The sequence below is a fragment of the Eschrichtius robustus genome, chromosome 11 (genome assembly GCF_028021215.1).
Source record: "Eschrichtius robustus isolate mEscRob2 chromosome 11, mEscRob2.pri, whole genome shotgun sequence".
In the NCBI taxonomy this organism is placed as follows: Eukaryota; Metazoa; Chordata; class Mammalia; order Artiodactyla; family Eschrichtiidae; genus Eschrichtius; species Eschrichtius robustus.
Genome location: NC_090834.1, coordinates 105,520,401 through 105,538,154, shown reverse-complemented (window position 1 = coordinate 105,538,154; position 17,754 = coordinate 105,520,401). Strand labels below are relative to the sequence as shown.

At 54.3% G+C, this 17,754-nt stretch overlaps 1 protein-coding gene across 5 annotated transcripts in view; it reads left to right on the top strand.

Annotated features, from left to right (window-relative positions):
- Positions 1-10,266: 10,266 nt before the first annotated feature.
- SLC22A8 (solute carrier family 22 member 8) overlaps positions 10,267-17,754 on the top strand; it is a 22,970-nt gene continuing 15,482 nt past the window's right edge. Inside the window, exons 1-3 of one of the 5 annotated variants that reach the window (XM_068555661.1) lie at positions 10,267-10,376; positions 11,065-11,424; positions 14,195-14,257. In XM_068555661.1, coding sequence (XP_068411762.1) covers positions 11,089-11,424; positions 14,195-14,257 — 399 coding nt within the window. In that variant the 5' untranslated portion in view covers positions 10,267-10,376; positions 11,065-11,088. The remainder of the gene's footprint in view (positions 10,377-11,064; positions 11,425-14,194; positions 14,258-17,754) is intronic. The other 4 variants (XM_068555663.1, XM_068555662.1, XM_068555664.1 and 1 more) reach the window with 4 other exon arrangements.

Genomic DNA, 17,754 nt, shown 5'->3' with positions numbered 1-17,754 from the left:
AGTCAACCCCTCAGGAAGAAAAAGTGACTTTTGAGCTGAGATCTCAAGTCAGCAACGCCAGACAGTCAGGAGAACGGTGTTCAAGGCAGAGTCAAGAGCAAGGCCAAGGGCCCGGAGGCATAAAGGAGCACAGAGGGACAGCTTGCAGAGAAGGGGTATGGAAAGTACAGAGAGAGGAGAAGTGATGGGGACCCCGCTCTCTCAGCCAAGGGGAGGAATTTGGAGAGAATTTTAAGCAGGAGAGTAACTTGATTGGACTTACGGTTTTAGATACTCTGGCTGCTCAGGTGAAAAAGACCTGGGGGGAGACCCAAGAGTGAAGCCCAGAAACCACCAAGGAGGCTATTTGCAATCTTCCAGGCCAGGGAAGATGGTGGCTTGGATCAGAGTGGTATCCCAAGGTAGGCATTATTGCCCCCACTTTAAAGATGAGGAAACTGAGGCTCAGAGAAGTTAAGTGACTTGACCAAGATCATGCTTCCTTTAAGTGGCAGGTCCAGGATTTTTTTTTGGAGGGGGAGGGAGGGTACTCTTTTTAATTGAGGTAAAATATACATAACATAAAACTTACCATTTTACCCATTTTTAAGTGTGCAATTCAGTGGCATTAAGTACATTCACAATGTTGTGCCACCATCACCACTATCCTTTTCCAGAACTTTTTCATCATCTCAAACAGAAATTGTACCCATTCACCAATAGTTCCCCTGTCCCCCTACCCCAGTCCCTGGTAGCCCATAATAGAGGTCTACTTTCTGGCTCTATGAATGTTCTCCTCTAGGTTCCTCCTGTAAGTGGAATCATATAATATTTGTCCTTTTGTGTCTGGCTTATTTCACTGAGTATAACATTTTTTTGTTTTGGTTTGGTTTTGGTTTTGGCTTTTTTTTTTTTTTTTTTTTTTTGGCCACGCCGAGTGTCTTGCAGGATTTTATTTCCCGGACCAGGGATGGAACCCACGCCCTCGGCAGTGAAAGTGAGGAGTCCTATCCACTGGACCACCAGGGAATTCCCAGTATAATATTTTCAAAGTTCATCCATATTGTAACATGTATCTGAATTTCCTTCCTTTCTAAGGCTGAATAATATTCCATTGTGTGTATATCACATTGTGTTTAACCATTCATCTGTTGTTGGAGGGCTAGGATTTTTACCAAGATGTCTGATTGGCGCTGAGTCCAGCGCAGTGCCCCCAGTGGCCACCAGAGGGCGCACAGAGACCACTCCCACCCTTACCCTCTCCCCACCCACCCAGGCGGGCGCGCTGCGGGCACTTGGCGGTTTGTGGGAGGAAGAGGAAGCCGGAGCTCAGCCTCTTGCACGCACATCCCACACCAAGGAACATGCAGATGAGAGGGAAGCTGGCTGCGGGGAAAGAGACCCAACTATAGAATTGGCCTCAAAGGGAGGAAAAGGAGGAGGTCGGGGTGGGAAGTGTCGCCCCTGCAATCCTGGTCCAACCCGCAAAGGAAACAAACGCCGGGCACCCCTAGCTTCCGGCTGAGGAGCTGAGTGAAGCAGGCGGGGCACTGTGTCCAGGGAGCCTCGGGCTCCCGGTCCTGCTCGCCTCCAGCGGCCGGTGAGCTCCAGCCTAAGGCTTGCACGTTTCACAGATGAGGAAACAAGCTCAGAGCCATTGACCGCTTGTCCAGAGCAAGCGGAGGAGGCAAGGTCCGAACACCTGCCGCCAGGTGGGCCTTGTGAACTTCTCCTCTCCAGGCTCAGTGCCCTGATTTCTTCAACCGTATCCCAGTGTGGTTTTAGGCCTCATTCCCCACTTGATCTTGTTGGCCAGTCTCTCTGCAGGGGAAGCACAGAATGGGGTGCGGCTCTTGAAGCTGCTCTGACCACCGTGCTCTCCCTCCTTCTGAGCATTAGGCCTCTAATAATGCCACCCAAGTCTGTCCTGGCTGGTCTTGGCAGCCACCTCATGTTGACCAAAATTTCCATCAGCTTAAATCCCTCAACTTTTCTCCCGTGTGCTGTTTGTTGCTAAGCCTTTTCTTCCCCCCACTGCGTCCATGTGCAGCTGGGTCTTTGGATCTGAGTCCAGGAGCTGACATTTATCCCCGTCAGATTTCATCTTGTTCATTCAGCTGACAAACATTTGTTCGGTGCCCACGCCATACCAAGAACTGGCAGCACAGAAAGACAGATCCCCTGTCCTTGAGGAGCTCACACTGTCATTAATCACAGCAACCACCATAGTTATCAAGGGCCTGCTGTGTGCCAGGCACTGTGCTGGGGGCTGCATGTAGCTTGTCTCATTGACCCTCAAAGCATTGCAGTATAGGTGGCATTGCTCCCATTTTGCAAATGGGGAAATCGAGGTTCAAAAAGTTTTTGTGCCTTATCTGAAATGGCATACCTGGAAAGTGGCAGGCTCAGCATTCAACCCTTCAATCGCTTTAGATTCTGGCTCTGTCCTCCTACATAGATACCCTCTCTCCCAGCTTTGGGTTCTCTGCAAACCTGATAAACTTCACCTCTCTGAATTTCATCAACAGCACTGGTGAAACTAAGATGAGGTCAGAGACCTGGGGTGAGCCACCAATGCCCCTCTACCCCAGAGGGACAGCCATCTATGACTCTGCACCCTGTGGGCTCAGCAGATACAAATGCACTCGACTGGAAGCCCCCTGACCCTTCTCCTCCCTCCACCCCAGTCCCCGGGCTCGCTCCCCGTCCAAGCGGCTATGTATCTGGTTGTTGGCGTCTTTGCCAAAACACCAGCCCCCACTGCCAAGTCCTCTACATGCAGGAGCCCAGCTGTGCCTGGCCCTTGCCTGAATCATGGTAAAGCTCCATTTGCCCATGTCCCTCCCCAAGAGGGAGACTTGAAGCCCAAGGCCGGGAGAGGGCAGTTGAGCTGGGATTTCTCAGGCTCTGAGCACCCCCTCTTGCATCTGAGGCTCCTGCTCTCCCGCACCGTCTGCTCCCAGAGGCTCAGCCCATCTTTTTCGCTCAGCTCTTCCGCCAAGCTGACGGAGACCAACTGCAGAGCAGGCCTGTGCGAGGGCTGGGGGCAGGAAAGGAGATGAGCAGAATAAAGCACTGCTCCGCGGGGGAGACGAGGTTTGAGATGGGCTCCAAGCTCCCGGCCAGACCCGGGGACACCGTACCCCATGGCAGGGTTTGAGCTTACCACCTCACAGGACCACAGGCACCCACCCTCCTCACAGCCCCAGAAGATTGGAAATATTATCATTGTGCCCATTTTGCAGGCAAGGAGACTAAGGTGCAGCAAGTGGGATCCAGGCCTGGACACTACCTCTGCTAAGACTGCTTCCTGAAAAGAGATCAGGGACTTGTGGACAGAATGCATCTGCTGAACAAGAACCCAGCAAGCTCCTACCATAAGCCCAGTAAGCAGCACATATGTCAGAGTCAGGCCCTGCCCTTATGGCCTCACGTTCGGAGGCAGGGGAGATAGATAATAAAGCCAGCCCATAATTTCAGGCAGTGATAAATGCTACGAAGAGCATAAAGCCAGGGAGAGCTTTATGTCAGTAGGTGTCACTAGAGTTAAGGATGCTTCTCCAGCCAGCATTGTCCTGGAAGGTCTCTCTGACGAGGTGACATTTGCGGAGCCAAGAAGGAGCTGGCCTTGGGGACAGCAAGTATAAAAAGATGCAGAAAGAGAATGAGTGCAGTGTGGTACCAAATCCACCCACCCCCACCATGGATGATTACAGAGAGGAAACCACATGGCTCTGATGTGAGGCCTCAGTGGGGAAGCATGTGGGCCGGTGTCCTCAGGATGCCTGAGTCCTGGCACGGGCTCCATGGATGCCTCCACTCTCCCTCCAGGGGTCTGTGAGCCCCCGCCCGGAATGTGGGTCTGTGATGCTCTGTGTCGTCTTCGTTTCCTCCCATCTTCAACACCTTTCTGCACAAGGCCCAGCCCAAAGCAGGATCTAGATAAACTTTGCCGAATGAACAACCTCCAGAAGGCCCTGCTCACCAAATCCCGAGGGCCAGCAAGGAGGAAGTGTGAGGACAAACCCAAGGAAATCCTACCTTCTTCTACAAGGAATCACTTGATGGAGTTTGTGGCTCCTGTCGGTGGTAGAAGCAGAAAAGACAAAGGGATTCCAGAAGGTGGGAGGAGGGGGTCGCCTACACAATTGGAAATTTTCGCACAGAAGTCCAGATTTCAAGCTATTTTTAAAATATTTGAAGATCTGGCAACCCCGAGCCTGCATATCCCCATGGCAACGCCAGCTGGTGCTGAGCGGCCCTGGTGACTGGACATGCGTTCTGCACTTCGCCGCGGACAGGCGGCTCACTGCTGCAGACACTTAACCCACCCTACTCGTTCACATCACTGGCCCCGTGGGCATCTGCATCGGACAACCCCGGTTTAAGAGATCTGATGAGCAGAAAGTAGTGCAGGGGCCATGGGGACCATGACATCTGTCGTGTCAGCCTGCAGCTAAGGAGAGTCAGACTGAGGTCCCCTCCCTCAGGTTCTTACGGCAGTTGTCCAGTGTGCGGAGGTTTCCAGGTCCACTTAAATCGGTTCGCTGTGCTGTGTTCTGGGTTCGGGTGCCGGGAGGGCTCTAAACCTTCGGCCGTTCAGTCGAGGCGAGAGATGCAGTTCCCGATGTGCAAGAGCAGGGGGCGTCTCTCCCTACTGCGTCCTCAGAGCTGCAGGGCGGTAGGGCGGTAGGGCGGTAGGGCGGTTGGGGTGGGGGTGGGGTGCCACTCCCAGCCTTGACGGTGCAGCCAGGGCTCCAGCTGCTGGAAACAGTCCCTCAGTCATCCCGGGTCTCGGAATGATCCTGTGTCCCTGCATTTTCTCACTTGGGGTGACAGCTGAGGCCCAGCCTGCCTGGCAACATGATGGGCTCAGCGGTGATTAGCTGGGCCAGGACATACTCCAGGTGCCCGAGGACAGCCTCAAGAGGTCCACAACCCACCTTGAAGCCCTTCCAGCCTGTGACCCAGGGGCCAAAGGGCACCCCTTCTGCCCTCCCTTCTCCCAGCAACCTTCTCTTCCTCCTCTTCTTCTGGGACTGCTCAGCCTTGCTGGTCCCTCAGGGCTGACCCTCAAATTAAGTACTATGTGCTTAGCACTTTAAAATCCCAACAATCCTATAAGGTAGGTATTAATCCCCATTTTACAAGTGGGGAAACTGAGGCTTAAACAGGAGACATCACGGGCCCAGGGCCGACCAATTAGCGAGTGGTGGAGTTGTGATTCAAATCCAGGCCTGTGGAACCCCTCTTCCCTGGACTGCTTTGTTCCCATGAAGGAAATTTTAGAATCAGCCCGTGGAGGAGGAGGGGTTGGTTAGGGTTTGAGGGCAGAGGACAATCCCTTGCCCAGGTCCAGCCTGAAACCACCCCACACAGGCCACCTATCCTGTTGGAGCCGCCCAAGGACAGGGGCAGAATCTGGGGCCCCTAAACCAGCGATGAAGGCTCAGGGCTTCAGCACGGCCACCAGGGAGGAACAGCTCCTGGCCCTTGGGGATTTACTGAATGCCTCACGATCCCCACCTGGGGCTATAGTCTGAGCAGCGGGACAGGGTCCCACACATGCTACAGCTTCTGCCTTGAACCCATGAGGGGTGGTGAGCAGACAGCACCAGGCACAGAGACACCTGGACAATTCAAATGGCCAACTCGGCTGGAGGGGACCTAGATGAGGGGCAAGAGACCCAGAGTCTGTACAAGGTGAGCTTAAGCACCGCTGAGCATGCCTCGGTCAGCTCATGAGCCACAACCTCAGGAGCTCCCCCCTCCCACCTACAGAGAGACAGAGAAGCCCAGGGATCATCAGTCCCTCTGAGACTATCACAGCGATGTGACCAAGGCCACCACCCAGGGTAGGAAGAGAGGTTCTGTCCATGCTATTTCACCCAGTTTACCTCCCATTTTCCCACCATGCCCTGCACTCACACCGCTGGGTCTGCAAGTCCCTCCTCATTTCTGCCTGCGTAAATGCCTCCTTCTATGGGCAGCCCACCCTGATCTGATCCCTCAGATCTGGTCATTTTCTCCCTTTCCTGAGACCACTGAAACTGTGTGGACCTCTCCTGTGGCACTGAGGTCAGTCTCCTTTATGCTGTAATTGTTTCTGGAACACGGTCTTCTCTGACAAGTGGACTGGAAGTTTCAGCAGGCACCCTAGCTCTTAGCGCGGGGCCTCATGCACACAGAGCGTGAGACACATTGGATGGAAGGAAGGACGGAGGGAAGGAAGGAAGGAAGGAAGAAAAGAAGGAAGGAGGGAGGGAAGGAAGGAAGGAAGGAGGGAAGGAAGGAAGGATGGATGGAAGGAAGGAAGGGAAGAAGGAAGGAAGGAAGGAGGGAAGGAAGGAAGGATCGAAGGAAGGAAGGAAGGAGGGAAGGAAGGAAGGAAGGAAGGAAAGAAGGAAGGAAGGAAAGAAGGAAGGAAGGAGGGAAGGAAGGAAGGAAGGAGGGAAGGAAGGAAGGAGGGAAGGATGGATGAAAGGAAGGAAGGATGGAAGGAAGGAAGGAAAGAGGGAAGGAAGGAAGGAGGGAAGGAGGGAAGGAAGGAAGGAAGGAAGGAAGGATGGAAGGAAGGAAGGAAAGAGGGAAGGAAGGAAGGAGGGAAGGAGGGAAGGAAGGAAGGAAGGAAGGAGGGAAGGAAGGAAAGAAGGAAGGAAGGAAGGATGGAAGGAAGGAAGGATGGAAGGAAGGAAGGAAGGAAAGAAGGAAGGAAGGAGGGAAGGAAGGATGGAAGGAAAGAAGGAGGGAAGGAAGGAAAGAAGGAAGGAAGGACGGAAGGAAGGAAGGAAGGATGGAAGCAAGGAAGGAGGGAAGGAAGGAAGGAAGGAGGGAAGGAAGGACGGAAGGAAGGATGGAAGGAAGGAAGGAAGGAAAGAAAGAAAGAAGGAAGGATGGGGAGACGACCAGATAAACAGATGAACAAATGAGTGGGTAGGAGAGTGGATGGCCCACAGAGATTCAGTATGGCCTCCGTAATTGGCCAGAACTCCCCCTCCAAGGGAATGAGATTTCCCTGTTTCACTTATCACAGCCCCTCCCCTGCCTCAGTGAATTGAAGATTTAGAGACTGTGCTGTGTGGAGCTGCAAAGGGACGCGGGGAGTCAGATCTGTGTTCCTTCCCTCACTGGACCTCAGCCTCCCTTATATAAGATGAGGACATTGGACTAGATGATTCTTTGGGCCTTTCCAGAGCAAAACACATGTCAGTGCTGGGACCCAGCAAAGAACAGGGCAACTGATTGAACCTAGTTCAGCTTAAAGGCTCTAGAAGAGTTTAGGCAAAAATGAAAGGAAGAAAGAGAAAGAGAAAGAAAGAAGGGGGAAAGAAGGAAGGGAGGAAAGAAGGAAGAAAATCGATTCCCATGTCCCAAATTAAAAATGCATTTTTTTTAATCTTCATCTTTCCTGTTTTTAAATTTATTTATTTATTTATTTATTTATTTATTGTTGTTGTTGTTGTTTTTGGTTTTTTAAATTATTTATTTATTTATTTATTTTTAGCTGTGTTGGGTCTTCGTTTCTGCGCGAGGGCTTTCTCTAGTTGCGGCGAGCGGGGGCCACTCTTCATCGCGGTGCGTGGGCCTCTCATTATCGCAGCCTCTCTTGTTGTGGAGCACAGGCTCCAGACGCGCAGGCTCAGTAATTGTGGCTCACGGGCCCAGTTGCTCCGCGGCATGTGGGATCTTCCCAGACCAGGGCTCGAACCCGTGTCCCCTGCATTGGCAGGCAGACTCTCAACCACTGCGCCACCAGGGAAGCCCTAAAAATGCATTTTTTAAAAATGCATTTTTAAAAAATGCATCTAGTATGTAAGATTTCCCAAATGCATCATTTCTTTAAAAAAAAATGTTAATTTCAACATATTGAACTTAGGATCACAGCATGTAAGAAGAGATGGATCCTCTAATATAATGGAGCTGCCTCAGGCTGGGATGGCCTGGGGCAAAAGGTGCCAAAGGGAAGGATGGGCTGGGAGGCTGGGTGTGTGGAGGGGGCTTCTCTCCACCCCCTTCACCACTTAAGCAGACCACCTCCTTTAGGATCTGACTTATATGTTGACCTTAGGAACCCACTATATTGTTTGAATAAAAGGTTTCTGTGTGTGTGTGTGTGTATGTGTGTGTTTTAAGCCACTTAACTAATAAAGAGAAACAAGAGGCCCAGAGGGAGGTGATTTGCCCAAGGTCGTACAGCAAGTGCATCAACACATTCCTTCAGTTCAGATTCAGGAATCCAAGCACATCCATGGGGGTCGGGGGCACTGCCCCTGACTGGGCTATACTCGGGCTCGGCTCCAGCAGCCGCAGTGGGAAGTCACCAGGCTCCTTTAAACAACATTCCACTAGGACAGGAACAATCAGATAACCCTGGCCCAATTAGGAACCGGAAAATCTCACAGAGGGTGAATGCCCAGAACAGGGGGGCTCAGGGTGGGGGCCCGGCTCTCTGCAAGCTTCACAGTCGAAAACCTTCCTAAAACAACCCCTTGGCTGCCTCGGAGCATAATTTAATCTTCCTTTGATGACTCCGGATCTTGCCCTGCCTTGGGCCACTTTAAGAACATCAATTACTGCTGGGCCCAGGTGGGGAGCGGAGAGGAGGGGCTGGACCCGGGTTACAGCTGACCCTGCCCTTGGGGAGGCCGGTAGGGGAGGAAGAGCTGGAGGAGACTTCAGGGGGAGGAGCCCAGCCTGAGCCCAGGGAGCTGGATGCTGCCTTGGTGGAGAAGGGGGCCAAGGAAGAGAATGGGGAGCCCCCTCCCCAACCGAGAAGGGGAGCCCTAGGTGGGCTCCTTCTTAGCCCCCAGAGCAGGCAGGAGGGGCAGCTCCTAGGGTTCCTGGAGGAAGAACCCGAGAGCTGAAGGCAGGCAAGAGTGATGCTGAAGGCCAGGCTAGGGGACCTTGCTAAGGGAGAGGCAGCACAGTGCCCCACGGACTTTGCAGAAATGTTGGCTCCAAGAGACAGAAGTGGGCTTAGAGCCACACTGCCCCTGCCCTGCCACTTCCTGGCTGGGGAACCAGGAGCAAGTTACTTAACCTCTCCGTGCCTCAATTTCCTAGGATAATGCTAGAATAGTAATAACAAGGCTGCTGTGAGGGTTAAACGAGACTCACGTTGGCTGCTAGAAAGTGGGGGCTTAAGGGGCTTCCCTGGTGGCGCAGTGGTTAAGAATCCGCCTGCCAATGCAGGGGACGCGGGTTTGAGCCCTGGTCCCGGAAGATGCCACATGCCGCGGAGCAACTAAGCCCGTGCGCCACGACTACTGAGCCCGCGTGCCACAACTACTGAAGCCTGCACGCCTAGAGCCCGTGCTCCGCAACAAGAGAAGCCATGGCAATGAGAAGCCCACGCAAGGAAGAGTAGCCTCCGCTCGCCACAACTAGAGGAAGCCTGCGCACAGCAACAAAGACCCAACGCAGCCAAAAATAAATAAATAAAATGAATAAATTTATTTAAAAAAAAAAAAAAGAAAGTGGGGACTTAGATCGCGGTCTCATGAGGAAAGGGCTGGAAGCACATACATCAGATCACTCACAGAGTTGGCTGTCAGGTGAGACGGGGCGTTTTGTTTTGTTTGGCTTGTTTGTGTATCCTGTACTTTATGCGAGAAACAGTTTATTATATAATTAAAATAATATTCAGAGGAAATAACAGAACCATAGGGACTGCAAGTTTTCCTTAAAGGGAAGCAGTTGATCAGAAGAGGAGCCCATCCATTGCGCGTGGGGATGGAAGGGGGCGTGGGCGTTCCCCTGGGTCTGAGACTCAGACAGGGGAGCCCTGGCTGCCCCAGGGGCCCAGGGGGTGACAGCCCGGAGCCCTCAGGGACAGACACAGGGGACATTTTCGGCCTGGACGTGCCCTACTATTTCCTGTGCCCTACCAAGAGGCACCAGGCAGGGGAAGTCAGTGCCCTGGAGAGTATTGTCCACTCACGGGCAGTAGCATTTCTCTGATTGGCTCTTCTCAGCTCCGAGCCTTCAGACCGTCAGCTCACAGAGGACCCTGGGCCCTCAGGACTCAAGCCAGCCCCCCACCCCCTCCCCAGACTCCCCCTGCCCAGACCACCTAGGCTTCTGTCCCCCCAGCAGCCCCACTAGGCTCAGGCATGCCACCACACCAGCCTTTGCTGAGGCAGCCCTTTGAGGAAAGCTGGGCTTAGTGGGTCCACAGCCCTGGCCCTGCCAGTGTCATTAATCCCCAAAGGAAAGTCAAACATTAGCCTGGGAAACAGCTTATGCCTTATATAAGCCCCCCTGGGGAAGGCACAAACACAGCTTGCTGGAGCTGAGCTGCCAAACTACAGCAGCTGCCGGACCCTGGGACAGAGCAAGGGTTTCAGACACATCGACCACCAACCCCACCGGAGGGAGGAGCCAGGCCCAGCTACCAGGTGAGGAGGGACCCCTGGGAAGCCCCCAAGGCCGGGCCTTGCTTCCTCACTGCAACTGACCGAGTCCCTTATGCCCTCTGGGATCTGCTTGGCCCCTTTCTGCTGCCCTGGTATGGTGCACCCAGCCCCACGGGACAGCCAAAACCAGGAGGCGCTGGGCTTGGGGAGACCTTCCCAGCAGGCCCCCTGAGCCCTGCCAGTCCCGTGTGTCTGCTCAAGGCAACCAGGGACCTCGCCCACTTACTCCTGACATCCATCCTGTGGGGACAACGTCCAAGACGGGGCCCCTTGGTCCCAGCGGCCTGCCTGCACTGCCCCACGCCTGCAGCGCATGTGCCCAGCCTGGCTGAACACATACTCACACCCACAAGTCCCCACACGCACACAGCGACACACCCGCGCTCACACAGCTGTGCCCTTACACTCCAGCCTAAATGTGCACGTCCCAGCAGACATTGCTGTGAACACACACCACACCTGTGACCCCACGTCTGCACACGCAGTTGCGTACATCCTCATCCACACGCAAATCTGTGGGTACGCACGGCTGTATCACACGCTTATACATACACAGGCTTACACATACACCTGGGCACACCCCCCCGCTTGTGCTTCCACACCCATCCACCTGCTCCACCCTCACCCCCATGCACACATCCCTCTCCCCGGCCTGGTGCCCCACCCGTAGCTCTGGCTCATCTTGCCCGGTGCCATGACCTTCGCCGAGCTCGTGGACCGCGTGGCCAGCAAAGGGCCCTTCCAGTTCCTGCACACGGTCCTGCTCGGCCTCCCGATCCTCAGCATGGCCAACCACAACCTGCTGCAGATCTTCACAGCGGCCACCCCCGCCCACCACTGTCGCCCGCCACCCAACGCCTCCGCGGGGCCCTGGGTGCTCCCCATGGGCCCGAATGAGAAGCCTGAGCCGTGCCTCCGTTTTGTATATCCACCCAACGCCAGCCTGCCCAATGACACCCAGGGGGCCACCGAGCCCTGCCTGGATGGCTGGACCTACGACGTCAGCACCAGGGACTCCATTGTGACTGAGGTATGCCCAGAGGCCAGCCCTCTCCCTCCGATTACAGCAGGAACCCCACACTCGTGGACAGGGGAGCAGGCTGGGGCCCAGTCTCCCTAAGGACCCAGGGACAGGGCACTGGGCAGGCAGAGAGGAAGGGCCTGGGTGCAGAGACACACCAACCAAAAGGTTCCGTCTCTTCACATTCAGAGTGCAAACAGCCCTTTCTATGCCAGGCGCAGCGCCAAACTCTGGGGATACAAAAATGCACTGTCCCTGTTCCCACAGGGTCCACCGCCTAGCAGGGGTAACATCAATTAATGAGAGGACCACACAAAGAAATGTCAAATTACAGCTTCAAAGTACTTAAGGTTGTGACCTTAGACTACAGCCTACCCCTGGGCTGGGGGCAGGGGCCAGGGGAAGCTTCCTTAAAAAAGTGACCCTGGGACGAGATAAGGGAGTCCAGCAAGAGTTAGCCAGACAATGGGGAAAAGGAGGAAAATTCCATCTTGGGCAAAGGTCTCAAGGTGGGACAGTGTGTGGAGGAGGGGATGGACAGAGGTGAGGGTTGGTACATGCCTGAGCAGACCCAGAAAACATCTCATCCGCTCCTGTAGTCACTTCTGTGTTCATCTCCCATTCATTCACACCCTCATTTATTCACTGATTCTCTTACCCACCATCTCTAGGAGTTACAGAGTTAAATCAGGCTCTCGGATGACCTGGAGACCATGGTCAGATGAAGAGAGCGAAATGGGAATTGGCATTTATTGAGGATCCACAAATAGCCAGGCACGTCTTGGTGTCTGGCAGACATTGTCTCCCACACTTTGATTCCCACAATGATATTCTGTTGAAGGTGATTTTATCTCCTTTTTCATTCAAAAAAAAAAAAAAAAACTAAGACTCAGAGGAGGGAAGTGAAGGTCCGGTGCCACACAGCTGGTCAGTTTCGGAGCTGGAATTTAAAGCAAAAGTCCATACTAGGCACAGGGGGACAAGCATTCATGGCAGTACAAAAGAGTGGGGGGACCACGGGATTTTAGGGAGCCTTCCTGGAGGGGGTGACATGTGAGCAGTGAGCAGAGGCCAATGTTTTCATTCTCCCTTCGGGGACCATGAGCCCCTCAAGGGCAGGATCTTGCTTTTGCCGCCTTAGAAGAGATGCATTTCAAAGTCTTTACCTGGTGCCAGTCCTGTGCTGGGCACACTATGAGCGTGGGCTCCTGGAATCCCTGGAGATGGCATCTCAGTGAGGGAAGTATTGTTAGTACCTTCAGATGAGGAAACCGAGGCTCAGCCTGGTTCAATGACTTTCCCAGGAGTACATATGATTAGGACCTGGCAGAGAAATGATTTGAATCCAGGACTATCTATGTTCAGAATCTATGATTGCTATTCATTTGTCTAGTGAGTATTTATTTCTGTATAAAGCACTGACTACGCGCAAGGCACTGTCCTAAGTGCTTAATAAATATTAACCCTTTTAACCTTCCTGACAACATTATAAGATAGTTAGTATGATAAGCCCATTGTTGCGATGGGGAAACTGAAGCACAGAGAGGATAAGGAGCTTGTTCAAGATCTCGCCACTAGTAAGAGGCAGATTCAGGATCTGAACACAGGCACCTGGCCCCAGATCCGTGCTCCTAACCATCACATCTGCTGACTCTCATGGCCCCGGATACTCCATCCCTGTCCCATGCACTTTTTCTCCCCAGCACCCAGCCCAGTGCCTGAAATACATCCAGCATCCAACATTTATTGACAGCTACACGCATAATACTGAGGACACAGAGTCAAAGAACTCATGAGCCCTGCCTGTCCTCCAGGTGCTCACCTCTAGTGAGGAAACTCACCAGCAGCGTGGTGGGGTATGCAGGCTTCCCAGGGCAGGGGTTTTCAGCTGCTTTGCTATATCCCCAGCAGCTGAAACAGTGCCTGGCACAGAGGAGGCGCTCTGTGCAATAAATATTTGTGTAATGAATGGATACGAGCTTTATAAACTCAGGGTGCCCTGGGAGCCCAGAGGAGGGGCGTGGAATCCGCCTGGCGGGGGAAACCGGGAGGGCTCACTGGAGTCAGCAAAGCCTGAGCTGAGTGTGAAGGAGGGGTCAGGGTTAGGGGGCAGGCTGACGTGGGCAAGCGCACCCCAGGCGAAAGGAACAGTGTGCCTGGAGTCAGACGCACAGTCACAGAAGCATAAAGAGAGCAAAGCAGTAAGGCCTGCAAGAGACTGAGGGAGGCTGGAGAGGCGGGCAGCGGGGTGCGGAGGCCAGGGACATAGGGAGGAGGAGGGCCAGCAGGAGGTCCTGGCGTGGACGCCGGGGCGAAGGACTGGCCCCTGTCTCGAAGGTGACAGGGAGCCATTGCATGGTGTTAAGCAGGAGTGCGACGTACTCAGATTATCTTCTAAGGATCTGCACTCTGACCGTGGTCTCGTGTGGCCTCGGCCTACGGCAGCTTGAAGCGGGATTTCGATTCACAGCCAGAAGTTGAAGTCAGGCCGCAGCAGGGAGAGCGCTGAACCCTCGCCACTAGACCCGTGGCCATTGACAAGGCCCTGGCCCTTTGGCTTTGTAGAAATGAATTCCCACAAAGACAGAAAGTAGTGAAACAAGTAAAGTATTTATTAGGAGGTAAAAGGGTACGTGTGGATAGACAAATGGGCGGACTCAGAGAGAGAGTGGCACCCTTGTGGTAGTTTGAATCACTTATATGGGGCATTTCTTCCGGGTTTCCTTTGGCCAATCATCTTGCTTTGCCTGGTTCTGTGTCCATATTTTGTTTATCTCAGGGTCCTCCCATGTGTGCGCGCGCATCTCTTAGCCAGGATGGATTCGAGCAAAGAGGCCTGTGGGTAGGTTGATGTCACTTACTATGGAGTGGCGCCCCCTCCATTGTTGACCTTCAAGGAGCCTTTCTGAGCACGTGTAGTTGGGAAGGTCTCCTTGACTTCAAGAATGAGGCATATGCAGTCTTTTATCTCTTATCTGGACAGGACTCAGCTCTCCTCCCTCCTGCTATTCTGGAGGATCTGTCCACAGGGGACGAACTCCAGCTGCTCAGCCTGGGGCCCATCTATCTCCTGCCTCAACTGCAGGGCGGAGAGTAGCTTGTGGAGCATTTTGGTCCAGCAGCTGGGAGACCAGTTAGCAGGTTGCCACAGGGACCCAGGACCAAGATGACGGACGGCAGGGGCAGTCGGAATAAATACCAGAGAGGCTGGGGAGTCAGAACCTCTGGGACTCGGGAACAAAATGGATGTAGGGGCGAGGAACAGGGTGGGGGGCGGGTAGTGGAAATGCCCCAATATCTGTAAATAAGTTTCCAGGTGTGTGGGCAACTTGCTGTACATCTGGTCCCTGGAAGACAGAGAGAAGGGGTAAAGCCACCATCCATGTCCTCCAGAATACAGAACCTAGACAAGGAAACAAAAATCCTACAGGGAGCAATGAAATAATAACCATCGCTACCCCTTACCGCGTGCTAACCCCTTGCCAGACGGCCCTAATCAGTTTGTTCATATGAACTCATTTAACCCTCACAACAACTCTCTGAGGTTAGTACCTATATTATGTCATTTTTGCAGATGAGGAAACCAAGGTACAGGTTAGTGGCCCAAGGCACCACATCTTATAAGTGCTGGAGCTGGGAGTCAAACCCAGGCAGCAGGGCTCCAGAGCCACCTCCCCCCACTTCCCCACCCCGTGTTCCTTGGGACTGCATCCCCCGACCACTGCACCCTGGATGCAGTGCTTAATGCTTAATGCTTAATGCTGGATGAAGGCCATATGCCCTCAGAGCCCGGCAGGAGGGACTCAGACAGGGCTGACTGCTGGGAAGTGTCTTCCCCTCCAGGGTGTACCTTGAGCTCCAGGGAGCCTGGCCAAGAGCAGAGCTTGCAGGTCTTTTTTTTTTTTGGCTGCGTTGGGTCTTCGTTGCTGCGCGTGGGCTCTCTCTAGTTGCCGCGAGCAGGGGCTACTCTTCGTTGCGGTGTGCGGGCTTCTCATTGCGGTGGCTTCTCTTGTTGCGGAGCACAGGCTCTAGGTGCATGGGCTTCAGTAATTGTGGCACATGGGCTCAGTAGTTGTGGCTCGCAGGCCTGGAGCGCAGGCTCAGTAGTTGTGGCACACAGACTTAGTTGCTCCGTGGCATGTGGGATCTTCCCGAACCAAGGCTCGAACCCGTGTCCCCTGCATTGGCAGGCGGATTCTTAACCACTGCACCACCAGGGAAGCCCAGCTTGCAGGTCTCGTACCCGGTCAAGCATCAGCTCACATCTGTGCCAGCCGAGCACCCAGTCACCATTCCAGCAGTTGGGGCCATGTGAATCTACATCCCAAATAAACACAGGGTTTCACCAGGCCTCGGGGTCTGCCCCCTTCTCCAGGTCGGGTCCTGGTCAGGCCCAGGCTCCCTGAGGACTCTCAGCCATGAGAACCCCTGATCAGGGTCCTCACCCAGTCAGGGAAATGTCAGTGGCCAGACCCAGCCAGGTGCTCTTAGCAGCGCAGCAAGGTCAAACCCCCTCTGACTCTTCTGTTTGTGGTTCAAGCCATGGCAAATCCATGCTCCATCACTTGGGGTGGGGTGGGGTTCCGGTCCCTCAGGGGGTGGAGGTAAGACAGTGGCTGGCTCACCTAGGGGTGTGTCTCTGGCGTGGAGGCAGGGACCTGGGTGTGCCGGCCCTGGGGGGAAGGGTGGTAATGAGGAAGACAGCACCTGGCAACCAGCTCAGTCCAGGTGACCCTGGTTAGTAGGCAAGGAGCCATCTCCCAGGTGGACAGCGTGCCACCATGAGCCAGGGCCAAGCAGCAGAGTTCACATTCTGACTCTGCCGTTTACTGGGGATGTTACAACCCCAGAAGTCTCAGTTTCCTCATCTGTAAAATGGGGTAAGAGAACAAGTACGACCATTAAAAGAGATAATGCAAGGCCAGCATTAGCACAGGGCCTGGCACCTACAAGGTGTTCAACTAATGTTTGCTGCCACTGTTGCTGTTATGGTGGTCATGATTAATAGAGATGTCCTGAGAAGTAGGGGGTTAGTCCCCCCAGAAGAGTAGGGGGACTCCCGGTAAAAGGAGAATCAGCTGTCACAGCTCTTCGCGGCTCACCCAGGCCGCAGGGCTTTGTCTTACTCCACCCCGCAACCCAGCACAGGCCAGCACGCAGGGCCCAGCTCCACATACCCCCCCACAGCCGGGGACCTGGTGAGTCATCTCCCTCCCCACCTCAGTCCCCTCATCTGTAGAATGGGATAATAAGGACCTTCCCTGCAGAGGAGGCGAGGGTGGGAGGACTGCGCTGGGTCCAGCCAGGAGCACGGGGAGTTTCCCTCCCCCTTCTGATCCCATAAGCTTTGCTGGCAGTGGTGACCACACATTCCTTTCTCTGGGTGCAGCAGAGACAAGGTAGGAATTTTTCAGAAGGAGCTTTACCAGGACATTAAGAGGAAACAAAGGCCTTTCTTTTAAGTCTGGAAAGTGTGAGGAGTGAGGACTTTGGACTCTGGATTCCCTGGAGAGGAGCCCACAGCTTCCACACCACAGAGCACAGCCCTGTGGGGGCCCAGCTCAGTCTGGGGGCTCCAGAAACCCAACCCTGCAGTCATCGAAGGCCCAGGCCTGGCCTTGGATGAGCAGGCCCTCCCCTCTGAGGCCCCTGTGAGTCCTCTCTGGGTCTTGAGCCTTCCCGTCCTGTCTCCAGGGCCACAGAAATCCTGTCTCCCCACACAGGTCCCTGGAGGCCCCAAGTCAGCCGCTGGAGAAGCAGAGAACCCACTCAGTGGTCCTCCCAGAAGTGGGTCTCCACCCTGGAAGTTTCCCCTGCCGAGTGTCTGGTCTCCCTCCACGCTCACCCCCAAATCCCCAGGCTGCCCACCTCCCAGACCATCTGTCCACCTCTTGTCTCCAGCTGAACTCCTGCATCACCCCTACTTGCTCACCCTGGACCCTGCCCTGGGCACCCCTCCTATCATCTCCCCTTTCCTAGCCTCCAATCTGACTCCTGTGTAATGACCAGGGGGCCCCAGCTCAGCCACGTGTCTGGGCCAGCCTGACCCCCCCCCCCCGCCCCCGTGGCAGCCCTCACCTAGGAAACTGTGATCCCGGGCAGGAGGAGCCCGGGGCCATCCCTTGGGCTCTCCAGGGTCAGAGTGAACATCTACAGTGTGCAGGGCCCTGGGCTGGTGCTTTGCATTCCTTCTTTCACCACCCTGCGAATCTTCTTTTATGGCCACTGTGAATGTTGCCCCTTTTTACAGAGGAATACACTGGGTTCAGATCCAGAAGGTGGTTCTCTCAGCCATGATGGTGAAATCAAGTGTTTGTAGGAAGAGGGATGGGGGTCCTG